This window comes from Aphelocoma coerulescens, chromosome 18 (assembly GCF_041296385.1).
Source record: "Aphelocoma coerulescens isolate FSJ_1873_10779 chromosome 18, UR_Acoe_1.0, whole genome shotgun sequence".
Classification (NCBI taxonomy): Eukaryota; Metazoa; Chordata; class Aves; order Passeriformes; family Corvidae; genus Aphelocoma; species Aphelocoma coerulescens.
In genome coordinates this window covers 3275147-3301795 of record NC_091031.1, presented here as the reverse complement: position 1 = coordinate 3301795, position 26649 = coordinate 3275147, and the positions used below count along the sequence as shown (strand labels likewise).

At 44.8% G+C, this 26649-nt stretch overlaps 1 protein-coding gene across 1 annotated transcript in view; it reads right to left on the bottom strand.

Moving 5' to 3' along the window:
* The window catches only part of CACNG4 (calcium voltage-gated channel auxiliary subunit gamma 4), a 39731-nt gene extending 20591 nt beyond the window's left edge, over positions 1 to 19140 (bottom strand). Inside the window, exon 1 of the mRNA XM_069032954.1 lies at positions 18918 to 19140. Within this exon, the coding sequence (XP_068889055.1) occupies positions 18918 to 19140 (223 nt within the window). The remainder of the gene's footprint in view (positions 1 to 18917) is intronic.
* Positions 19141 to 26649: the final 7509 nt, after the last annotated feature.

The following is a 26649-nucleotide window of genomic DNA, read 5'->3' as shown; positions in this document are numbered from 1 at the left end:
TATTTACAGGGGGGAAAAATAGAGTTTCTGTTAACTTATTTTCCAGTTGAAAGTCTGCCTTGTAGCCAGGGAAGCACTGTTTTCATTGGTTATAACTTTGGGCAAAAAAGCCTTACTTTGCACTGAGCAGAAATGGCAGTGAGGGCAGTGGGAAATGGGAGCACATCCTTTGACTTCTCCATGGCCTGTGTTCTCTGCTTGAGGATGGATGCGTGATGGCTTATAAATGATTTGGGGATTTCTAGGTCAAACAGCCCTATATGAGCAAAGTTGCCTAATAATGGGCAAAGAAGAGAGGCATAATCCTTGCAAGGTGGTGGGGTTCAGCTCCACAAGGGCCAGAGAGACTCCAGGTATTCCACGTGTTAATTAAGACTCTTCCACCCAGCCATGGTTTGGAATTCTAGCTTTGTTTTCTGAATGGTTGGGGTCCTTTAAAACCCCCTGGTACAAAAAGGAGAGACTGGAGGCTTTTCCTCAGCTCCCCAGCAACTTCGCAAACTACACGTTCCAAAAAGGTGTATTCCTTTTTCCTCCTTCCCCTCCCTTTCCCCCCAGACCTTGCATGACTTCAAGGCATCAAATGTTAATGAAAGTTTGCCAGGCTTCAAGGGCTGTGAAATGGAAGTTAAAAATCCTGCACTATAGGATGGCTCTAAAAATACTCAGTCATATTGAAACATCACCTGGCTCCAGCAGTTCTCCTGCACCCAGCACTGCCGATGCAGCAGGGCTTTCTCTCCCAAATAAGCTCTGGACAAAGTTTGCCTAGTGACTGTGGATTACTTCTGCTCTACAGACTGGAATCACCGAGTTATGGCCAGCAAATACCTACTGGAGAGTGAGTATCTGCCACGTAATTTAACTCTGATGGTGCTGCCAGGGCAGCGCCAGTGCCCTGGGAGGGATGTGCCTTGCACTCCTGCACTGCTGACTCCATCCAGATTACTCAGAGATGTGATGTCCATCCCTCAGGATAAGCATGGCCCCCAAACATTGGCCCTGTGGGTTGTAAAGGGAAGGTCTGATGTCAGCCCACTCAGCATTAGGGTCCAGCTCCTATGCTCTGCTCTCCAGTGTCATTTATTGTCCAGGACACTGGGGTTTGGTTGACTTTTTGGCCACAGCATCACCTAAACCCCTCTGCAGACCTGCTCCTGCAGGCTCTGGAGTAGGAGAGCTGTACCCTCATGAGACATCAGAGCTTTTCTGTAGCAGCTCCCCACAATCCTACCTGACGTGTCCTGCTAACCTGGAAATGCTGGATACACCAGGGGTTCCTTCATGGACTTCTGGGGGGCTACAGCAGAGATAGTGCCATCCCCTTGTGCTTTAAATGTGTTTCTTGGATTTTTTTTCCCAGCAGTGCTCTCACGAGTGAGAACCTGGGAGCTGCTTTTCCTACACCACAGCCTCCTTTTCCTTCTCAGAGAAGTACTAAGTCCTTTCTCCTCGTGAAGCAAACGAGAAGCCTGAGCACCACGACTTGGATGGTGAATTGAAGCCCAGTCCCAACACGGTGCCTGAGCCACTCCCATCACAGGAGGAGCCATTGAGGCTGTGACAGCTGCACCTCTGAGTCACACAGCACAATGAGCCCCTGCTCTTGGGGGACAGCACTTTGCCTTTGGCCTCCAGTGACCCCAAACTATGGCTCAGACCTCAGCGAGATGTCTGCACCCCAAACTCTGGCCATTTCCTTGTCCTTTCCTATGCCCAGGAAGGGACAAGGGACACATAGAGCATGTCCCCAGCCCACGGTACCTGACCCAAGGCGGGGTATGTGGTCCAGGTATGCACAGAAAGTTTTGTGTCCCCAGGCCTGGCCAGGCTGCCTGGGCACGCTCCAGCCCTGTGTGAACACATTGCACAGGCTCAAATCACTATTTTTGAGCCAGTCACTAGAAATAATTCATGTATGTGCAAGTTAAAATTCTGCTTAAAAATTACCCTCTGTCTCAGAAACTTAAAACCTGAGACATCTATAGAAGCAGATGCTGAATTTCATTTTACAAGGTTCTTTCCAGCTGTTATGGTAAGCTTAGAACCTCATCCTGCATTTCTTCACTTTAAGGATCTTTTTTCATTCAAATATCTCAAATTTTAGCGCTGGCAGGAGCAGGGGCAGGTGCAAGTGTTGTGAAGAATCTGCCCCTTTTACTGGACTAGATAAAGTCTTGCACCAAATACTGAGTTTCATGATATTTCTTAAAGTTGAAGTTCAATTAATAAACATTCAACTTTTAAGGACTTAAAAATAAATTTCTAAATATTTCATGAATATATTTGATGGTGGTATGAACCAAGGTTTTAGAAAGCTCAAGGTGTAGGCTTGTGTGTGTCAACTGTGAGCAACAGTGCAAAAGGAAAATGCTTTTTCATCCATATGAGCTTCTGTAAAGTGTGTTCTATTCTCAGGAGAGTAAACATAACATTAAAAAAATATGTAATCATTTAAACCTTGCAGGAAAGAGGCAGGAGTGATCGGAACCTCTGAAATGATAAATGTATGAATTTATTCTACTGCCACTGTGGGGTTTTAAATTAGTTTTATTTTTCTTTTATTTCTTCTTGTTGACAAGCAGGGCTGCACTGCTCCACAGATCTAATATTTACAGATAAGGAAATATTGAAGGTCAAAAATTCTATTCTTAGTTATTCTTGTATAAGGTAATCTCCTTGTGCTGGTGACAATGATCTCCTGTCACCATGGGTACCTGAATCATGCCTGTCTAACAGCAACATTCTCCATTCCCATCCCCTCCCCTTAAGTTCTTACGTAGAAAACCCAAAGATATCTCCAAGAAAAGCTTCATGTGTCATGCAGATGATGAACTGGAGCAAACACTTTAAGACAGTGCACTGTGCCAGTACCTGCCTCATGCACAGCTGGGGTGAGGAATTAGTTTGCATTTGACTGTGACCAGGAAGAATTTTGCCAGGAATGGAGGCTGAATCCAATGTGTTACTAGTGTTCATTTAACGCCTGCAAATGGACATCAAAACTGATAAATTCAGAAGGGTAACTTTGTCCCTCAGGTGGGTAACTTTGTCCCCATGGCAGCCTCGGCCAGGGGGATGCACAGCAAACTGAGCTGAAACCCAGATTATGGGGGGAGAAGTGAGACCAGCATCTGCCCACAGCAGAGCATGGCAGGGACATGGCAGGGAAGCACAGAAGTGTGGTGAAAAAAGGTGGAAAAAAACAGGAAAAACATTAATTATGTCTTCCCATGTCTCTGTAGGTTCAGCTCAGTGCTCTAATACCCAATGGATGTACCTTTCCTTGACAGCTTTGTAACATCTAAAAGGAAGAAAATAAACCAAAGAGGAAGCAAAATGTGGGGGCCTTGGTGGCGACAGGGCTACAGCTCTTTGAATGCCAGCTCTTTGAATGCCAGCTCTTCTCCCTGCTGCAGTGTGGAAACTTTTGGTCTCTGCTAAACTGAGCTTTGAGCCGATGTGGATGGATCAGGCACATGAAAGACCAGCAGCAACACTTCCTAGAGGCTGAAAGAAGGGCTGTGGATCAGGACTTCTGCCTTTTCCTGTAGCCATGGAAGGGACTGAAGTCTAAATCTGGGTCTTTGTGCTCAAAGTCTTGATATAAACTTATTTTAAAGGGAAAAAAGAAACCCACAACAAGAAGAGAAAGAATACTCTCTGGGAAGGGGGATTGAGCAGTCTGAGCTGCACATTGTTCTTAACACCAGGACTCCCTTTTTACTAAGCCATTTCTGACCCCGGCAGTGTGCAGCAGGCAGGAAAACCAGGTTGGACTTGCAGTTTCTGGCAACAGGATAGAGGAAATCAGATAAACCAGCTTGTACCTACCACCTTGCTGTGAATTAGGGGTGTCCTTGTGTTTCACTTTGGTACAATCAATTTTCAGAATAAGAGCCTTTCTTCTACATGGCCAAGGGGTTTAATTCAACCCTGTAATAAATGGCCAGCTAACAATGGGCCAAACTCAGCTTGGATGTTGCTCTAGCTAATTAAGAAGAGTAGCATTGGGGCTAAATTTGGCAAGGAATGTGAAGTGACTGCCTTCAGAGGCAGGGAAGAAAAACCCTTGCTTAGCTCACTGCATCCAGCTCTTCAAATGCAAATTAACCTGTCAACATCTGCATGCAGCCACCCAGGACAGCTGCAAAAAGGAGCTCCCTGCACCCAAAAGAAGGGCTGGAAATGTTTAGTTCCAAACAGCTATTTTCTAAAATAATTTCTAGTAAATAAGAATACATTTAAAGTGGTAAACTGAGCATCTGCTGCATGAAATGAATGGAGGACAGCATGTGAAAAGAAACATATGTCAAGTATGCACTTCAGATGCATTGACTACTTGCCTCAAAACCAGAGAGAATTTAAACATATTTGCAGCAAACACCAAAAAATTAAAAAAAAAAAAAAAAAATTGCCTCTGCAACCCAAAGAAAAGCCTCGAATAACAGCACAAGTTCAGCTTGGCCATACCTTGTCATTCCCGTGATGGAAGGGAGCAGTTTGCTGGATTTCAGCTGCTGCCTGGCATCTTTTCCTCAGGCAACCGTAAGGAATGCCAAGCCCAGGCGGCTTTTGTTTGGAGCAAACAATGTCCCTTTACCAGTACATTTAAAAACCCAGTAACCAAGTCACTGCCGCAGCTAAACCCTAGCAGATTTGCTTCACTGGAGGGAAGACAGAAAAATACCCCTGTGCCTTTTACACAGTGCCTTATCCGCATTGTAGGAGACGGTGATATTCTGCCTGGGACCGATTCGCGACGTGTTCCGTGGAACCGCTCAGGCGCTGGAAGGGCACTGCTGGTGACTCAATCTCTGCCTTCAATACCCTGCAACTCATGGAAATTGCATTTCAGTATTTTGTTGAGCCCATTATTCTCAGACAAAATCTCTGCTGACTTAACTGAAGCTCTTACTTACAAAACAAGTACAGGGTAAGTAAGGCTCCTTCAGAGTAGAGGTTGGATTCCAGCTCTAAAGGGTGAAACTCTTCTTTGCAAAGCAATGTGTGGGAATACTTTCAGTATAACAGGGCACAGGATAAACTCTGATGTCTCTTTTTTTTTTTTTTCAGGGGTGCTGTCTGTCTGTCTGCTGAGGCTTTGCTAAGTGTTTGGTTCTGCAGCCGTGATCTCAGGGTGCAGCCATCTCTTGTGGTCCCCTTGGGAGGGAGGGGAAACAAGCCATGAGCAGCTTCTGCAGAAACTGCTTTGCTATGATAGTGGTGTAATTAAACAGGACGCAAAAATCCCAGAGTTATAAAAACCCATGGGTTGTACCAACAATTTTACTCATCTGTGAGTTTTCAGGCTGAATCAGGGCTGAGCAAGGAGATCATGAGAAAAAGATCTTTGACTCAGTTGACAGTGTTGGGCTTTATCCTGTACACCTTGGCACATTGTAGCATCTTAATAACACAATTAAGAAGGAAAAAAAGAGAAAAACCTCTGGAAAATTCAGAAACCTACTGGTTCTCAAGGAGAACCTTGAAATGGAGATATCTCTTCCTGTCCCTTCTCCGCTTGGGTTTGCTTCAATATTTTCCTGGGAATTACATTTCCAGGAGCGAGGAGCTGCCGTTGTTCTGGCACTGAACTGCCACAGCCCAGCAGTCGGGCTGGGGCTGCATCCCCTTGGCTTGCAGAGCAGCACAGTGTTGCTATTGAGTGCGTGTCCACATGGCAACAGCAGTGGTGCTCCAAGAATTCGATTTCCATGGTGCCCCTGGGCCTTGCCTTGACATCTTCATTGTTCCACGGAGAAATAAAAAAATAAAAATCCAAGGGTAGCGTAAATGCAGTGCAAAATACAGAACACTATAGGACAGGGTTACCTAATGGTTAATTTAGAAAGGAACATATCATTAAAAACGTATGAAGGTGGCTACATATTGATGCTGTATAAATATTTAAAGAGATGCTTCTCGTAAGGGCAGAGTTCCAAGCTACACCTAAAATAACGTGTGTGAAGGAAAATTAAAAGAATATTTCACCATTTGGACTTGTTTAATCTGCCTTGGAAAGGCTTTTTATGCCCAGCTATTGAACGTTAGTATGGGAAAGGATATCAGACAGAACTCATTTTTGGTGTAATTCTACCAAAGTCAGCAGAGTTAAACTGAAGATGATTTTTCTGGCCTTTTAAATAGAGTGTAATTTTCTCTATGGGTAGCTATTAAATGCTATTGAGAGAGACTGCGGCTGCTGTTGGAAGGGCTTTCTGGAGAGGTCATTCTGTCCCATGTGAACAGCACCAGTGAAAAACCAGGAGCTTTGTAGTTCTTACAACTTGAAGAGTTCCTGGAGGCTCTAACTCCACCACACGTCACTGCCTGACCCAAAGCTATGAGCACACATCTATTCTGAGTTGAGATATCCTGGTTTGACATCCGCTCCCACATCACAAGAATTCTGCCCGTAGAAATTGCTTAAAATATTAGAGGGGGCAATCCATGTGGGCATTTGGTCCATCTCTGTCAGAGAGGCCACATTCCTTAAATACACTTTCTGAGGCTCAGCTACTCAGTCTTGACATTTTGGGGCTGTTGGGGTTTGTGTGCTTTTCACCAGCTCTCCTAAGCACTGGCTGAGGTGGCCATTCCCTATCCTTATTATTTGGGACACAGATTCCTGCAGCCTTCTCTGCACGTGAACCAATTTGAAGGGTGTAAAAATACCCAATAAGGTACCTCCTGCATGGACACAAGGCTGAATAAGTCCTAGATGAAAAGGTTCCTATTTGGGGGGAAATTGGGAAGATGTCAGGATCTCTCAAAAGGCACCACAAGGATCTGGATCTCCCATGGATGGCCCTGCCCCTCACATGGGGTGCTGAGCCAGGTACCCAAAGTGTGGTGTTGGGCAGGAGCCAAGATGGGTTTTCTTCCTGCCTGCACAGTCAAGGACTCTGGCCTCTCTTGCAGAAATTAAGCTCAATCCTCAGGCAAAACAGCAGCAAAATTTGGATCACAAATCAAGACAAACATTGGTTTAAATGGGGGGCAGAACCCAGAGAATTATTTAGCCATTTTACAAAAAGCCTAACATCCTCTTGGGATGAAAATGGGAACACATGAGACCTCATAATTTATATATGTATTAACTTCCCACTGGTGAAATTAAAATGCAAAATAGTGTCTCTAAACAAAACTGTGAAGCTCTGTCCCTTGAGAGAGTTAAAAATGAAATGGGCAAAGCATCTCCCACAGGATCTATTCTTACCCTGGTAGGACTTTGGGCTGGATCGTAGGTATTTTCTTTCTCACAGCCACAATGCTGAGCTCCAAGAAAGGATTTGTCTGTGCAATACAGTGAAGCTCAGCAATAATTGCCCATTGTGCTCTGTGATGAGCCATCCCTTTGGTTCTTCAGTAACCCGTGCACCTGGACTTTAACTAAAACCAAATAATATGCACAGAAAACATTTTTATGTAAGAGGAGGTGAACATCACTAAAAATCAGAGAGCCTTTGTATGGCATGCCAAACTGCTGAAGCGAAAAAATGTCTTCAGTGAAAGGGCTCAGATGTGAGCATGTTTCAGTGCACAGCTCCAGGAAAAACTCTGATAATAAATGTGAGCTTGTTATCGTTGCTTTTCAGTGGGAAGTAAAGCCGGAAGCAGGGTTGTGCTGGCTAATTGAAGCTTACATTTTCATTCAAGCACTGCATTTTAATTATAAACTGGTGACACAAGTGTCACTTAGTTCCTACCCTGTTTTAAGTGTGCACATGTATAAAAAATATTTTCGGTTATTAATTTATTCTTGTGATCATATTCATTATCCCACATTATGTCTACCAGGCACGTGTCTAATGACATGTTTGATACACACTAATTCTTATGCCTCTTTTAATACAGAGCTTACACAGACATTTTAGGCTGAGCACGGTGCCAGTTGGCCACCAAAACAGGTGCACATTAATGCTATAAAATCAGCATTAGGAGCTGTGTACCCATATTCTGGCCAGCTGCAAGCACTTGCTCAGCCCTCCCAGGGCACAGCAGTCATGCCAGAAAAATGGGATAACCTGTGGGAGTAGCTGCATCCAGTGCTGATACCTGGAGATGCTGATGGTGAGGTCCTGCTGCCCAGGTCTGGCCCTGATCCTGGACCAGGATACAGCTCCGGTGTGCGAGTGCTCCCTGATCCCGCAGAGCTGAGCGTGATGGCTCTTTGTGTGGCCAAAGCCCTGGGTTAAGACTTCAAAATTCAGGTGTAAAATTTCTGGCCTGTTTTTCCTTCCCTATGGGGTTTTTGTGCTGTGCCCAAAGACTGTCTCCAGCTAGAATGCTGCCATTTATACACAGAAATTAAAATAAAATGAGGAAAAAGGTCACTGGAAGATGGCTACCAAGAGACACCAAGTAAGTCATTAAAAAATCAGATCAGGAACGCAAGTGAAAACAAGGAAAATATCCCTAGAAAGCAAGTTATGAAGGTAAACCTCTTTCAAAAGCATGGGGTGGAACAGGATAGCTGTGTTTTTCCCCTCTTAATTTGCTGCCAAACTATAAAGAGGATTCTGTTTTAATAAGCACCACCATAGCGGGACACTGCAAATGAATTGTTCGAACGGCTGTAATTAGAAGTGGTGCTGTGAACATAATTCCTAAATGCTACATGGTTTATTTCAGGTCTTGCATCTTTAAGGATCCCAAAGCACCTCAGAACCATCTGCATTTGTCAGTGCTAAAGGCAAGGACAAGAGCACAGTAAAATGTGCAGAGCAAAGGAGAAATGCTTCCCATCCTCTGGAGCAAACCATGGGATGTTTAATCTCACAGTGAGCAGATTGGCATAGTCTTGGATAAATATATTTTGAAGCACCCAAATAACTTAAAAAATGAAATTTGGTTGACTCTTAGTGTGATGTAAGCTCGGACAGAGGTTGAAAGCCTCACCCTTTGGAAAGTCTGCTCACTGTCTTGGAGCATCTTTTGTCAACAAAAATGTGTTTTCACAGTGGGCAGAACTGGGGGGATGTGGACCAGCTCTGATCCAAACACAGGTGGGAACATCCAAGCAGCTCCAAATATGAGCCAAGAAACTCAGCCTCTTGCTACGTTCATTGGCTTTGGTTCAGCGTGTGCAGAGGGGCTTTTGGACTGGAGCTGTCTGTGTCCTACTGCTCCATCTGGAAGGGGTCAGTCTGTCTGCAAAGAGCACTCTGGTGACCCCCAAATTGCTGTCATGGCAAATAACTGAGCCCCTGCTGGCAGGCAGAATGATGAGGGTAAGGACCCAACTGGTTTGGGTTAGCAACTCGGTTTTAAGAAACATTTCCAAACTGTTACTGAGCTCCCAGATCTATTAATTGATGTTTAATCATGTCTCAGAGAGCTCTGTTTGATACCGACGTTTTCCAACAGTTGCCCTAATAAAACGCAATTGAAATGGTTAACACTGTTCCTGAGCTCCAACGGTACAGAATAAACTGCCTTCAACCAGGTGTACATCAGGTGGCTAAGTGGGAACAGGAGGTTAAATCTGGGAGGAAGCAGAGTCTGGAGCTCTCCCTCTCCAATGGAAATCAAGTTCCTGAAGTTTTGGTAGTTCACAGTTGCAAGCAGATCACCTTCCCACACTCAGCAGAGTCATATCTGGAGCTTAACAATCCATTTTGGGCTATCGGCTTCACTGGCTCCAGTACCAGGGCTCTGTTCAATGAATTTGAGGGATTCAACCCTGTTCACAATCCCCGTGGATGAAAATGTGATGTGACACAATGCAACTTGCTGTTTCATCATCTGGCTAAAACCAAACTAACACACAAAGAAACCAAGTCTAGCAAATTTTGCATTAAAAGATATGCATTATGTAAAAGAGCACTGCTATGATTTACTTGAATTTAGAATATCCACTGGACAAGGACGATTAAAGCCCACTATTGCCATTAATGAGTCATGCACGGAGGAGTATCACAAACTTTCATATCTGGATACCTTTGAAAGCTCAGCCTAAATAGTCACAAGGTCTTCCAGCACTGAGAGTTTGTTATTTCATTTGCTTGCAGGCACTTGAATGATGGGGGCTGAACTCTAAAAAACCTCAACAGCATGACAATTCTTCCAAAAAATCATCCAGTGCCCTGCTATCAGCTATCACTGATAGCCAGCAAGCAAGCTGTGAGATAGGTGTGCGCAGCTCCGATAGGTGTTTGCAATAAGTTATAGTTTGGATTTGATTACATTTAGGCAATGTTCCTCTGGCAAGATCCTATTTCAAGTCATAATTGTGACATGTCATGGTTCCTTTTTAATGCCTTGCAGCACCAATAGATAAACTGTGCCTCTGGGATGCAAGGAAGACAATAACAATCCCAGTGTTATTGAATGCTATATATTTGGACAGGAGAAAATATCCAGTCATCCATATTCCACAGAAAACTGCATCATTTAAAAAGTATAAATGGGAGACAACTGATCTGAAACCCCTGGTAGAGAACTGGCAGTGACTTAAAAATGGTTATTAACTTAATCTGAAAAAAACCCTGGCAGCTAAACAAGGGTGGTAATTCCTGCCTGAACTGGGTTCCTCTCCCACTCGAGCAGGGGATGTTCTGCGCTTCTGAATATCTCACAAACATTTGGCATTATCAAGCTAAGAGGACTGGCTAAGCGAGACACATTCAAAGGGCACAACTAAGTGGCACAATTCCAAAACAGCAATTAAAAGGCGGACTGCTTGAAAAAGAACAATAAAAGAGGTTAATTCGTATCAGGGCTTGGCAATTGGTGCAGGAAATACTGTAATTCCATAACGTGCTCTCTCTTCACCCAGCTCTTCATACCATGACCGAGTGTTTATAATCTATCATTCTTTCATGGATAACATTTGACAAGAAATGACTCAATTCTGTTGAAGAATATTATACAGGGTTATTTTTAAAGTAGGCAGGAGCCTGGATTAATCCTGGGAAACAAGTAAAACAGGTAGAGAAAAAGAGAACCCAAACGATACCTTTGGAAAAGTAAGTGATGGTATGTTTTTCATTGGCAGGATGGCACAGAGATGGTCAAGAGTTAAGAAGAGAAATTAAAAATCTCAAATTTCTACCTGGGGCAGTATCTACTAGTTTTCTAGAGAAGGACTCATGCACTGTCATCGAAGAGCTAATTTCAAAGGTATCTCTTTAGCAGAAGGAAGGTTACAACTTTTCAGCAAGAAGAGGCAAAAAAAGAAAGAGAACAAAGATGTTGAGATGACAGGATGCAACGGGAAGGAAGAGAAAGAGGGGCTGGACTATCTGCCAGGCTAAATCAAGAACCTCTTCAGCACTTCTACTGCATTTGACTCACAGCATGCAACAACTGGCAAAAATGCCCCCAGATCTGAGGGGAAATCTAGCTAAAGTCTGTGTAGGCTGGGCTATCCATCCTGCAGGCAGCTTGCTCGGAGGCTTGCTATTTTGAGATAGTAGAGAGGACACTTGTCATTAATATTACGATAAATCTCAATATAGAGAAAGCCTCAAATCTTGCTGTGCTCCCCAGCACCTCTGTCTGCCCCTCAAAAAAGTCACAACCACACTGAAAGAAAAAATATGAGCTGAAGCCCAGGAAAGAGCCACCTTCCACGTTACAATGCTGAAGACAAAATGAACTGATGTACTTTGGGAGTGGAGACAAATAACTAAGGGAAAGAACTATCGGGGAGTAGAAGAGGGAGGACAAAATATGTTGCAATTTAACTGATCAAAACACATTGGAAAAGTGAGAGGCTTTAGAACAAGGCAGAAAAAACCATGAAGTCCTGCCCAGTACTGGTATTGTCTGCTGAAAACACCCCTTTGTTCTGAAGTCATAAATGTGTATCAGCCTCTCAGACATATGGGCAGTTGTGCATTTATCCTGTTTATTTTACTACTCCTGTGCATCCTGCCTTGCCATCTGTTGGGAAGAATTTGGATGCTGAACCAGAAGTCTGAGACATAATAAATACCAGTAAACAGAAATCTAAAATGAAGATAAGCACCGAGTAATGTTTGGAAGCAGGAACAGTTTTTCAGTTTGATAGTTTGATTTATTTCCTGAGATGAGCCTTGGCTCAGAAAAGAAGGACCAGCAGGAAAAGGTCCAATTGAAGGGACAAATCTGTGATCCCTTCTCTTATACTGGCTTCATATTGGCATAATTCCACCGCCTTCCTAGAAAGCAGTTAAGTCTACGTAGGTGGAGGATCAGACTTAATCCTGTCCCTCAAGGAAGACATGCTTAAACACCAAATATTGCATATATAAAACATAAGTTGCAAGCAAAATGTTTCAACCCCATTTAAAGCAGTGTTCGTGCATCTTCCCTGAGCTGGGCAGCCCTATCGCCGTGTCCCAGTTTCTCCACATCTTCGTTTCCATTTTATTATTAGAATGAGAGGGAAGTGGGTGGAAAGGAAGCACAGTTATCCCTCCTAGTCAGGGGCAGAAAGATAAAGTAACTGGCCCCAGATCAAGCAGGAAACCTACCAAAGCCCAGAGCCACAAGCCCATCCTCCTCCTCCTTCACCTCCTCCTCCCCCCTCTCCATTTTCAGTTTGGGGATACAGAAATTCTACAGAAATTGCTGCTCTTTAACACATAAACCACAGAGACACCAACTAAATATCTGGGAGCTGGGAGGTGTTAATAACAGACTTCAGATTACACTCAGTACCTAAGTACTCCTACCTCCTCAAAGGAATTAGAGATGAGATGAAAGCATTTGCTTCCCTTCCTAATATTTTTAATTTTTTTCCTCTGTTTCTGGAAAAATACACAGGACTACAGAATGGAGACATCAGATACACTCCCCTTATCCCTGAGTTTTTTATGAGGTGTTCTGCACCTGGCAAGACTCTGACCAAAGCTACAGGAGGGACAGCACGACCTAAGCAGAGGTGACACTGTGTGACCTGTGTGACCCAGCAAATGGGAAAGAATGCACTGGAGGAATAATCACTGTGTTCAAATTTCACAGGAGCAAAAAAAACCATTTTTATATTGACTTGTTTTACCAGTTTACACTGGCGAGGGTCAGTAGAGCTGCCAGCAGGCAGGGCAAGCCCTGGCAGTATCTAAAAAGAGCAATAAAAGCCCATGGCAAAAGTTCAGTTAAAGGTAACAGCTGCTGGACGAAGCCCAAAGGCTGCATTACATCATTGCAAAGGTCCCCACAAACCCCAACATGAGTTACTATGGCTCTGAATGCCATCTGTCAAGTCCTCAGAACGTGCAGTGTAACTATATACAGAATAAAACAGTAACTACAGCACAACACAGCCACGAGTATCCTCTTTGTACAACCCAATGCCTCCCTGACTCTTCACAAAACATTTCTGAAACCTCCACAGAACAATCCTGAAACCGAGGTAAGATTAATACTCTCCACGTTGCATCCTGCACAGTAGAAGGAGCTTTACAGCTGGATCACAAATGTGCTTTCATTGGTTTCCAGCCTTCAGGGAGCATCGCTAATGCACACAGAGTCTTTGGGATCTAAGTTTTGCACTGGGATATCTGACATGCTGAGAGCCACGGAGAAAAAACCAAAACCTTTGCGTAGCCTGATAGCTCCTAACTGGATATGGAGTAGATCAAATTCAAGAAAGCAAATTAATTCATTAAAGTGACATATATTCAGTCAATTAGCTTCAGATCCCTGTTTGATAGAGCAGGGAAGAACAGACGTTTTGTGACATCAATATGATCATTTGAGAGCCTCTGTACAAATGTTCAAAGAGGTGCACTGAGGAGACACATGCTTTTTTTTTTCATTTGAGAACAGATAATACCTTAACCCATCTTCTGCTGACAGGTCCTCCAGCACCAAATTTCTCAGCATTTTAAAGCATTTTATACTATGGACAATATTTCAAAGGGATTGAACTCTGTGTCCAAGAGGCAGCTCCAAATTCAGAAACTCTAATAAATGGAATGCTCTTGAAAAAAAAATTAACTTAAAAAGGCTGTTAAAAAATCACTCCATCAATTGCTGGCAAAACTGCCCTGCTTCTGCCAGGGTTGCAAAGCTGACATTGGAGTGCTAAGAATTGCTCTTAAAAACAGTGAGTAAAGCACATGGACCTTCCCAAGAGCATGTTTTACCAAGGAAACAGAGATGGTATGAGCAGGACATATGGAATGAAAGAGTGAAAGCACAGGCTGAATCTCAGCAAAGTCCTTCACTAATGGGTTTATGTTTGTGTTGAAAGATTCATGGGTGAAAGTTCACTCTTCAGGAGTGCAATAATACGTACATATTGTCCTAGAAATAGGCCGTGGCATCAGAAAAGAAGTTTTTCAGAGCAGAGACACCCATTTGTGTATTCTCCATTTGCAACCACTTTTCTTCCATGGTGTGAGCGCAGGCTCAAGTGCCTGCAAAGACTAAAAAGAGCAACCACCTCTTACGGAACCTGTGGATACAACCTCCAAGACAGGTCATGTCTGCTCTTAGAGGGATTTAACATTTGCTCTACACCAAATAACACTTTGGCCACAGAACTGGAAGAAAAAGTCTGCATTGTATTCAGTTTATTACAAACAGTGGTGATGCTGGAGCTTCATAGCTGTGCTTGGAGAATACTAAGGAATATTCATTCTTTTTGGATGAGCCATGAATTTGCAGTATTGATGGATAGCAGCCTGCCTCTATTTGCTTGCCTCAAACATTGGTATAAGCATTTTTATTTTGTTTTCAGGAGTATCCATGGAAGCAGCGCATGCGGTGCCGCAGTTCCCATGTTTGTGCGCATTCATCCAAGCTGGAAGACTTGCAAATAATTGTGCAAATGTGCGTTTGTGCAAGTTTTCAAATCATAAATGATTTACTCGATCCTTCCTCCCCATTATAAATGTTCCAGCCACGCAGCCAAAAAGGACACGTGGGCCCACGTGAATTAAATAGCCAAGTGCACCACTTGAAAAGTAAATGGCAAACAGGGACTACTAAAAGCAGTGGACACAATGGGTTCAAAGAGATTCATATGCGAATGAAGTGTTTAATAAAATACTCTTTGAATAAATTTAAATTACAACTACATTACTTGATTTCCTATATTGATGTCACAGAGCCAGCAGAGCACTCTATTGTGAGCTGTCCTATTAACTTCAGCACGATTGTTCACCAAGATAAGCAGTTTCAGTGGATAAAGTGGTGGTTTTAACATTGTGTTTTCCTAGGCAAATACTTTAATCAGATCTTCCTCGTGAGTAAGACTGCAAGGCTTACGAAGCTGTGCTGCACATTTCCCATAGGAATAGGGGCTTCTGGGAAATCTGAGTGGTTTAATCTCCCTTTCTCAGGTTAGCTTGACCACAAAATGGTTATTCACAGGACAGAGCTTTTGCTGTGTTTGCAAGACCCTGCTCTGCACCCAGGGACCCCACAGCTTGTGACAGCCACAGCTCGAGTGTGGACATGGAACAGAACAGCAGCCACCCGAAATGGGGATTATTTGCTCTTCTTGTGAATTTGTGGGCTGGTGCAGGTTTCAGGTTGATTGGCTGCATGGGGGCTCTGTCAGAAACTTCCTACTCTGGTGACATTTTAACTTCAGCAGCCAAGGCTGCAGTTACTGTGGTTCTCTTGGGCCCAGAAAACCAAACCACAGCTTTTCCAGAGAGCTCCTGGGCCATCTTCCTGCAGAGGCTCAGCCACTTCTGTTCTGCGCATCCACACCAGGAATCATTTCCGTTTCTGACCAAAGGCAATTACCTTGGATATTACTTTTAAAAATCCACGCAGAAACAGAGTGCTGTTATTTAAAATCCACTCAATGAACCTCCTACCTCCACCTTTGACAAACATACTAAAAGTACAAAATTGGGATTAGACAGGCAAGAGTTTGACTGATGTATCATTAACACTGCTTCTTGAGTGACTAAACTCCATAGTAGTAACAACTACTAGTACTGAAACATTATTTCATCCCTGCAGCTCCAAACAAATAATATGCTTGATCCCTAAGCTGTATCACTCCAATTATGATGCCAATTTGTTGTAAAATATTGTTTCAAAGAAAATCAGGAAAACATTGAGGAGCACCTGATAATTGAATTACAAGGTTATCCTTTTACATCCTGTTTCAGTAATTTTGTTTGAAATCTTGAACTGGGGCTACTGAACAGGTGATTGCTCAAAATCCAGCATACAGATTGTTTTATGGATAGCGTTGAGAAAGATTTTACTGGGAAATTTCAATTGACCTGAAATTTGCTGAGCAAAATGCTTTATGTATGTCAAAAGCAATTTCAGAGGCTGTTTAAGGCATTTTCAGCTTCTGCACATTTGTGTCTCAGATTTGGCTTTTTGACATGAGTGAAATGGCAATAAAGACCATTAAAATAAATGAAGGTGGTTTTTACAATTATTTCTCCAAAACACCAGAAGATTTCTAAAAATAGGTTTGAAGCCAGACCATTTAAATCACATATAAAAATCCATAACTGAAGTTATTTTCCTGCTAGGTATCTCCTCAGAATTGCAATATTACCTTTATATTACTGAAAGACTCACCCACCAAATGAATGAGGCTCTGAAATGGTCAAGAGAGTATTGTTTTAAATCAGCTTCTGGAAATGGTTTTATTATTTTGTAAAACAAAGGAATGGTTCCATGTTGAAATCCAAGTCCCATGGTATGGTTTAAAACATGAATAATTTAATGTATCTATAGATTTTATCTTACAAAACAGAACATACCGAAAAAAGAGGAGAGAATGTAGTCTCTGCTCCTCATCTCTGTGAACAGATGACAGCTTTCTCAAATTGGGCATTCTTAGCACATATTTGACAACTTTAAAAATTGTAACTTTATAATTTGATTATGAGCGTTCGAATTTTGAGCAGAACAGCTGCCTTGCTGATTGATGCATCCCATGAAATCCCTTTTTATCCCCCAAACTGGTGGGGGTTTGAGCTTTACTTGCATGCAACCCCTGGGTGCAGCTGTTCAGCCAATACCCTGGTGAGTGCTAAGAGGGCACCGGTGCTGCCCAGTGGTGCAGTGAGGCTGGAGCTCGGCCGCGTTACTGGGAGCTGCTTCAACACTGCCCATTCCTCACAGCTCCCCTGACTGCTGTTCTCCTAAATAAAGTTCTGACTTAAGCCCAGGTGAAATCAAGGCAAAAATTCCACCAGTTTCAGTCGAAGCTGCACTTTACTTCTATGAATGGTGTTACTGGGAGACCACACAGAAATCCTGACATTGGGAAACTCAGGGATTTTTCCTGACAGGTCCAGCCTAGCTGAGCAAGCTCAGCAACTCCTGCAAGATGCAAACAAACTTATTTTCCATGAAAAACAGAGGCTGAAGACACTTAGAACAAGCTCAGTGAAGATCACAAGATTCAGTTCAAGTGGAGGATGCTCAGCATCGCTCAAGCAAACTCAGGAGCTCTCAGATGCAAGCCCTCATTTTCCAGGTGCTGTAAAAGCCCATGCTGAGAGTTAGATTTCCTTTAAGAGTCATAAAGCCAAGCATTGCTATTACCCTAAACCTTCACATTTCAATAATCCTTTCTCTCTTTAGCATCTAAAATGATTTCCTCTTTGTACAGCTCTTCCATGTATGCCTACTATTACTAGGTAGCAAATCCAATATTTTAAGAGAAAAATCATGTTACACTGTAGCCTTAAATCATTAGCTAAAGGAGAAGATGAGAACAGACGTGAGAATGAGGTGTTTTCTACCACGCCACAGCACTTTCTGGGGAGAAAAAATCCCATCTGAACACAGCTGCGATTCTGAACTGGAGCTGGGCTCGTCTGGGCTGAGCCGTCTGTCAGTTGGAATAAAGCACAAAGCCAGGTTTGCGAAGTTCCCGTGTGCTAAGCCGTGCTGATGGAATTGGGCACAGCAGCCCGTCCTCCAAGTGCATCCCTGTGGGGAGAAGGGCTCTGGCGTGCCCCCACCCCCACGAGCCATTGAGCAGCTCGGCACAAGTCACCAGCGTTCCTCTGCTCTCCCTTTCCCCCACACTCTCCCTTTCCTCCAGCACCACGGAGGCTCTGTTGGCTGTTCACAGACAGAATGGACCAGCAGGTGAGGAGCTTCAGAGCCACCGTGGTGGCCACGGCCCCCACTGACAGGACAGGTCCCTTTCCCGGGGATGTGCCGCTTTCCCACGGTCAGAGCCCTGCGCTCTCAGCTGGCAGATGTTGTTTCCCATCTGGGCTTTGCGACCTGCTCTGCCAAATCCTCGCAACATCCATGTGCTTCTTTGTCCCGGCAGCTACCGCCGCGCCTTCTCCACAACTCCATTTTCAGAGCGGGAGCCACATGTTCGGCCTCTGCGGGGAGAGGGGTCCTGCTGCCCAGCCCAGCCACTAAAACACCCATGTATTTATTGTTACTACCCTTCAGCCTGACCCTCGGTGTTAAGCAACCCCGAGTCCACATTGAGGCACCTGAGCGATGGCAACACCACCTTCACCTGAGCTCCCGGTGTCTCTGAGGGCAGACTGGGAGGAACTGGAGTTCCCACTGTCCTGCCCGAGAGCTGTGGTTGAGCTCCAAAGCTCCTAAAGCTCCCGGGGAGGTGCCCCATCCCCGAAGCCTGCAGGGCTCAGGTACGCCCCAAAGCCCCCAAAAGCCCCGACCCCACCAGGAGTCCCTCAAAGCCCCGGCGATTGTCGCGGAGCGAGGTCGCCCCCTTGGGCAGCGCTCCCCTGGGCAGCGCTCCGCATCCCGCCGCCGGTTCCCATGGCAATGTCGGAGATGCCGGTTGCCACGGTAACGCCATCCTCCTCCTCGGCCGTGTCCGAGGCAGCGGCGCGGCTCCGGCTCCGGCCCCAGCCCCGGCTCCGGCGGGGCTCAGCCCGGCGGCTCCGGGTCCAGCTCCGGCTGGGCTCTGCCCGGGCTCTGCCCGGCGGCTCCGGGCGCGCAGCCGGGTCCCCCCCGGGAAGTTCCTCCCCCCTTCCCCGGCGCGGCCCCGCTACCTTCGAGGCAGCAGATCCTCCAGAGCCCCGAGTGCGTGAGATCGCCCCGCGCTCGCCGCGGCGGCCCCTGCGCCTCGTCCGTCGTGATGTTGGTGCCGTTGCAGATGTGGGCGCTGGAGTAGAGCCAGTAGTCGGTGCCGATGGCGATGGCCATGAGGCTGAAGGCGGCGAAGGCGCCCACCGTGGTCAGCAGCATCTGGACGCCACGGTCACACCACACCATGGTGCTTCATAGTCCCCGCACGGGCGCAGGGGGCCGCACGACACCGCCCGGCAGCCGCCGCGCCCGCGGGAGGCTCCGAGTCACGGGGCGGGGGGCGGAGGCGGCGGCGGGGGCGCGGCGGCGGGGGCCGGGCGGGGGGAGCCGCTGCCGCCGCCGTGGGGCCGGGCTCCGCCGCCGGCCGCGCCCCCGCGCACCGCCCCGGCCGCGCAGGCACCGGGGACGGGCGGAGAGAGGCAGGGAGGGAGGGGCGGCCCGGCCGCGGGCACCGGAGGCACAGAGCCTCCCGACCCCCGACGTGATGCCGCCCCACAGGGGAGAGCCCGGCCCCGGCCGCCCGGTGCGCGCCCAGCGAGAGCATCGCTCCGGTCCCTCCGTCTGAGCGGGCTCTGCCACATCTGACATGTTCCATCCCGGGAAGTGTTCGAGGCAGGTTGGACGGGGCTTGGAGCTACCTGGTGTAATGGAGCGACATGGGCTTTAAGGTCCCTTCTAACATAAAGCATGATTCTATGAAATTCACAGGGCATGAAGGTGTGAGTGTGAGCGAGGTTGGCTCTCAACCCTGCAGCATGCCAGGATCTGTCTGGAGAGCAGGGAGGTCTTGCCCGCTCTGGAGGCGCAAAGCTCTGCACCTTCACTGCTCTTTCTTGGGTGGGTTCTGCTGCATGGGCTGCCCTGGAAATCACCGTGGAAACGGTGCCAAACACAGTGGGGATGAGGCGTTGCAATTCCAAGATGATGCCCACATTGCCAGGGAGCTACAGCAGAGCCAACAAAGGGGTTTAGCCATGAGTTCCTCCTGCAGCCTCACTCTGCGATTAATTACACGAGGAGGTTGTAGGCAAGTATTTGGGTTGCTGGTTTGCTCCTGTTTGGAAGGGTATGGAGACAATCCAGCACCTGAAAATATTTTCCCTTGGAAAACCAAGGGGAGAAGTATCGACACCATTTTTGTCGCGTTATCCTGTCTTCCACCCGTCACTCTCATCACTGCGAGTTGACAAGTCGGTCCTGCCTCCACCTCATCCAAGTGACAAGCCAGATGAATGGGAAGGCTTCCTGATCAGCTAATGCATTTGTGTGGAGGGAATGTGGCAGCACACCAGTTTTATGTATATGAATTAGGGAGTGGGAGGACAAGAGCTACAAACCTCAAGAAATACAGTGCTCTTGCCAAGCAGTGCGTGGATGGCTGCAGGTGCTTGTGTGACTCCAATGCTCAGCATACCAACGCAGAGAGGCTTTTCAGCTGCTCGTCCTTTTCAGAAAAAAACTGGGAGAACAAAAAGCAAATACAAATTAAAAGCTGGTCTTTATTTCACAGACACCTCGGCAAATTGCTCAGGCATGAAGCCTATAAACACAGAAGAGCTCCAAAGTCAGATGCTTGGTTTAAAAATGTAAATTATGCTTTTCTTTTCAGTTGTGGCTTGTAGGTGTATCAGTGCCTTTGCAAAAATCACTTTCTAAATGAATGTCTCCATTAGGGATGGAAGAATGAAATCAGGTAAACTCAAAAGCAGAGAAACCTTGTTCAGAAAAACTGGATTGAGCATCTAAGTTTAATGAGGTTCAACAAACTTCTCATTTGAAATATATGTTTGTACCTCTGGGCTTTGGGGGTTTGGACAGAGTGGGGAAATGAGATATTGAAACAGCGGGAGAGAAGCTATTTCCATAGCTTTTTAAACCTATCAAGCCTTAATTAATATTATTTATTTGTATTACAGTATTGCTGGCAGAGATGCTTATGGCTGTCTCTCCGCAACAAGGAGCAGAGGGAGGGGGAGGGCTGGGTGGGCTGTACCTGGAGCAGGGATTCCACACGGCACTGAAACGTCCTCCTTGAGCACTTCCAGTCCAGACATTCCACAAGACACAGGGAGGGTGGTGGTTGTTCTGGTGGCTTCTCAGCAGCCTCCACCAGCAGAAAGGGGACACACAGCAACAGGGTTTCCATGGGCTGAGAGCCACCAGCCCTGCAGCATCACTTCTATTGACTGTCCAAGGTAACAGCACATTAACAGAATTTATTAATAAAATATCTTGCTCCTCTTCCTTCCCCTCCCATTTTTGCAAAGAAGACATCTGTTTCTGTTTCTCCTACCCCGAGAGAAATAACTCAGGCTCCTGAAGGGTTACAGAGCAGCATCCAAGGCAGGCAATAATTTTCTGCCCAAGCTATCTTCTTTAGTTTAAAAATGTTCTCTATTCTTTTGAAATGCATGAAGAAGATTGTGGGAGAGCTAATATTATATTCCACTACAGAAAGCTGGTGGAGTATTTTACACTGATGTCTGGCTCTAGTGATTTTCTAAGGATTTTGAATTCATTAAATCCAACCACTGAATAATCTCCATTTGTGGCGGAAGGAAGGCAAAAGTGCTTACGCTCTTCAACAGCAGAAAAGCGTGTAGTCTTTTCTTAAACACAAAATCTCTCTGACCCACTGCATGCAGCAAAGGTTGCCCACCATGTCACCTTTGATTTGCAGGCTTTGCTTATGATACAGCCTTATAAAGCTGCCATTGAATGTAGCAGCAGAGCAGCCTTGGCAGGGTGTTTTGCACTGCAGTAGCCTCCTCCGTCCTCAATCAGAATTAAGACCCAATTGTTCCAAGATCAGACCAGAGGCAGAAGCTCAGGACAATGAGAAGAGAAAGCCCCACAGCGTCTCCTTGTAATTCAGCACGACACCATGCAAGGACAAGAGTCCAAACCCAGAAATAATTTTTACCCTGGAGAAACAGAATCTTGAAACAGAATTGTTTTGATTCCTTGACGTTGATGTTCAAAGCTTTAAATGAAATCTTGTGCCTGATCATTTTATTTCTGAACTGAATAACAGTTACTTTGGAAACAAAACTTTGGCTTTAACTGAATTCAGTGAGAGCTGTCACTAATAAAATCCTGCCCCAGAGACACCACTGGTGTCAGAAGAAAACTGCAAGATGTTACCATTTAGCATTACTGCTGCTAAGTATCAAACATATTGAGCTTAACAGATTAGGATTTTTTTTTTTAATCTATCATCTAGAAAAATAACACTAGAATTTCACTGAAAGAAACTTTTGGAAATTGCTCAAGAAGAAGTTGAGAGAGTTCTTTCGCAGAATGAAAATAATCACTTCAATTAAATAAGGCTTTTGATGTAGATACAGTCCCACCACCATCAAAACCTGGAACAGGTATTTCATCCTCCCTTGTTCTTTCTCAGCTTTTAGCTCTGTGCATGTGAGAATGAATTTTAGCATCTAGGAATGTCCTAAAACTATAAGGACATCTATATCATTGGTGACTGTCATCTTCTATGGGTCTTGGTGTCTTTCCTATCTAATTTGATTGATGCTGGGGAAAATTTATCCTTAATAACTTCCTTCAGATTATGCTATGTATGGAGAACTTGATGTTTCATACATTTTGTACAGTGTTGGATAATCTCCTTTTATCCCCAGGGCAGTGGTGGGATTTGATTAAACCCTCAGATGAGCAGCAGAGCCTCACATGCCCGGCCTGAGCACAGAACCTTGCAAGAATCTGGGACGTGGCAGAAGGTGTCAGTGGGTCACAGGTATGTTTAAGAAGGAGTACTATCAAAATTGTTCCTGGCACTGTAGTTTCATGTACTTTGGATCACATCTTGCAGATTATCATGATACCTACTGCACTACCTTAGGAGATCTTTGCAGAGCTGGATCCAAATGATTTACCAAGCTCATAAATTCTGTGGTGAAACACAGACTGAATTCACTCATTTTCAGGGATGGCACAGAACCTGACCCACAGATTCACCTATTCCTTCTATTACAATTCACCATAAATTGCAAGGACATTGTGTCTCACCTTTGAGGACCCCACTCTTTGCAGAGGGTCTTCCTCTTCCAGCAAGGCTGGCAGACAAGTCACCATTGCATTTCAGTCTAGGAAAGGGTGAGCTTGAATTTTGTTTGAGGTGCTATAAGGCTGAATTTCTTTTTTAGTCCTTTAAAAGAGCATCTGGAGTGAGGGCAAAGAGTTTCAGATTGTCCTTCAGAGCTGAACAAACGGTCATCTTAAAGGAAAAATATTGTCATTTCTTGCCACTTGAGGGACAACAGCTTGGCCTCAATTCTATTATTCCTTTTAATATATTAAATATTCTTTGCCTTAGTCATGGGAAGCAAAGCAACACAACTGCTTTCTAACAAATAAAATGTGCTCAGAAGCAACTCTGAAGCTTTCCAGATAACTGCATTTTGAGTTTGCCAGGAAGCCAGATGCTGCTATTGGAAAAGTAGCTGCTATGGTTTGTCATCCGAGCCTAGAAATTGATACCCAAGAACGATATGATGAGACAGACTCGATGACAGCACTGCTCTTTCTATAAATAATTTCAAGAACACTTCTTCATTAAAAAAAAAAGAAATATTTTTTGTTGGAGACTTGCACAGCAAACCAGAAAATTAAAAAGGATAGGCATGCTGTGTTTGAATAGGACCAACAAAAGAACATGATATACACAGTTTATATATATATAGCAACTCTCACACATTTTACACTACATAGGCTCTATTTTTCCCATAATAACAATAGTTATGAAACTCATTATCTTTTTGACAATGGAGAAATGGAATTTTATTCCTTTACTTGCTTGATCATGTCAAATGTCAAAGCAAATTATGAATGCTTGTTGTCCTTCAAACACTCAGCCCTCCTGGAAAGATATTTAATATCAATAGCATTCACATCCAGCTACAGAACGAACTAATATTGCATATGTCGCACTGATCTAAAGTTCACAGTGTCTGTTACCTGTCATGCAATTCCATGTCGCAAGTTCTACCTTGTCCCTGTCCTAAGCACAAGGAAATTCACTGCAGTGGCAAATGGCACATTGAAGATTACCTGGAGTAGGAGTTAAACCCGTGAGCAGGGATTACTCGTGAGTTTAAGGTGTTAAAAAGGGAATGGGAGAAAGAGCAAGTGGTTAATAGGAGCCTTGATTTTGCATCATACTTCAAAGGATTTGAGAGGAGTGTCCTGATGAGACAGTATGGAAGTTTCTAGCACAAGAAACCTGCCAAGAGGGCAGTGAAAATATCATTATCTTTTGAATGTTGGAGAAATAGACGTGCTGAGTGTGTATTCATCCAGACAAGGCACTGCTGGAATGAGATGTGTTCATTCTCGGGGCAGCATCCAGAGGGAAATACAAATTCTCCTTGGGAATACAGTACAATGATGGGGAGGGTGGAGAAGGGGAAAAAAAATGCCTGTGAGGTTCTCTCATTCCACCCATTATGAGCCACCTCTAAGAAACAACTCTGCACCTGTTTATGCTGTACAAACACATGCCCAGAGCTACTCCACACAACCCTACATGAACTGCAGCCAGCCCAGGAGATGGAACAGGGAGTGGGATGTCCCGGTGATGGTTGGCATTTCCAAGGGCTCTCCCTGAGCCCACACGTGTGTGTGCACATCATGCCAGCGCTCCTGGGCACCAGCTCCTAATCTCCGACAAACAAAGCAACATTAGTCTCTTTAATGGCCTTTAAAAAATAAATCTATAAATCCTCTTTGGAAAAAATGCTCCCTCTCAGACCCAAGGGGGAAGGTGTTGTAGAGCAGCATGGCTGAAATCACAGGAGTGTAAAAAAATGAGGCAATCTGGTGGAGAGCTCATTGCCTCTGAAGCACTGCATCACCCACAGCCCCAGAGGGTGCAGGAGAATCACCCCTGGTTGATGAGAGGGAAATTGCTGCACTCAAGTTGATTTTTAACCTGAAAAAAAGGGGCTTCAATGGAAGTGTGTTAGGAGGCGGATTGAGCAAAACAGGTTTTTAGGATAAGTCTTAAATACTTAAATCAATCATGATAACTTGCTGCACTGAATTTATCTCCTAAGCGGCCTAAAGTAAATTCCTCAGATCTGTCTGAATAATTTGGAGCTGATAATGCAGCATTTGAGTAGGAAGGCTGTTGGCCACTGAAAGGATTTTCTCATTAGGATTTCAGCCGATTATTCACCAGAGAGATGGTCTTTCAGGAGCACACTCCAGCAACTCCCTTGAAAAAGTTTTATAAACACTCAGCCTGCTAAAAAATGAAATTGGAAGGTGAAATTACAGCTAGTCATTACTTCTGAGAGGTCAGGGATAGAACAAACAGCCACAAGTGGATTTATCTGTTCTTCCCTGTGCTCTGGCTCTTTTTTTCTACATAAGACCAGGAAATACTTTTGGATCATCTGGAACCGCAGTCTCTGGTGCTGAGCACGAGTTATCAGAAACCGGCTCTTGATCAGATGCTTGTAACATGGGTCTGAAGAGCTGTTTTTCCATAGAATCACACTTGGAAGATGGGTGTTGAACCAGGTAGTCAGAGCTTTGCTGGGAGGCTCCTAACTGGACTGAGGCTATCTAAACAGAGAGGCTTTAAGCCTGTCTCTGACAAGGATTTCTCATTCCATTGCTCTTCTCCATTTTCAATGCAATTATTTTTCCAGATAGAGAAATCAGCAAGTGAGGGAAGGTGGGTGGTGAGAAACAGGAAAACTCAAGGGGGAGTTTTGCCAAGAGGAAGAGCAGAACTTTAAACCCAGTCCCAATTCATGAGCTAATTGAGGTGGAATAAATGCTGGAAGAATCCATTCAGCTCTTCCTCATTTAGAAACTGTACATGCAGTGGCAGAGACCCCTTTCCCCAGACCATTATGTGACAGAAGCAGTGAGAAGAAGAGGAAGAAAAGCTGTAGCAGTAATAACAGAACACCCTGGCACAGTGTTTTAAGTGAGCTGTAAATACAGCCAGCAGAATTCCATGAAGCTTTGCTGTCCACATTGCTCTGGAACTGTAATTTCTCACTTCTTAAAGCCACACCAATGTCTCCATGAAATATTTTGTTTGGGCTGAGTAAATGGTGTACATATTGATTTTTATCTCTTTTCACACCTCAGATGCTGCCTGTCTTCTCAGAGCCAGGTCACGGCACACTTACTCACTCAGCAAACACCTACTCCATGGCTGAGCCATAAACTCTCTGGTACAGTCTTTAATCAGCGTAAGGTCCCAGGGGTTTCCTCTCCTCTCCTTCCTTTTGCAAGAAAACCCAATATTGACTCTGATGTTTTTTGGAGGAAAAGCTGCTAGGACCAGTGACACTTTACATCCTGGTAATGCCACATGTAAAATGGTTTAAACTTGGTTCAGTTTAAGCTGAAGTTTCTATACTCAACACAGTGACTAAGTACATCCAGCTGGTAGCACCTGTAGGTTGAGTTTAAATTCTTTTCCCATGGTGGTGTGGGGTTTGAGGGAGTCAAAGAGGTCTACAATAGACATTTAGCAATAAACTGCAAATGCAGAAAATTCTGTAAGAGGGCTTTTGTTACAGCAACCAATATATGAACCAAATCAAAAGCAACCAAAGAAAAACATCTTAAAATTGTCAAAAAGAATAAAATTCAGAAGCACCTTGAACCAACATGACCTTCTCTGTTCCCCATCGAGAAACTCTTCTCAGAAAA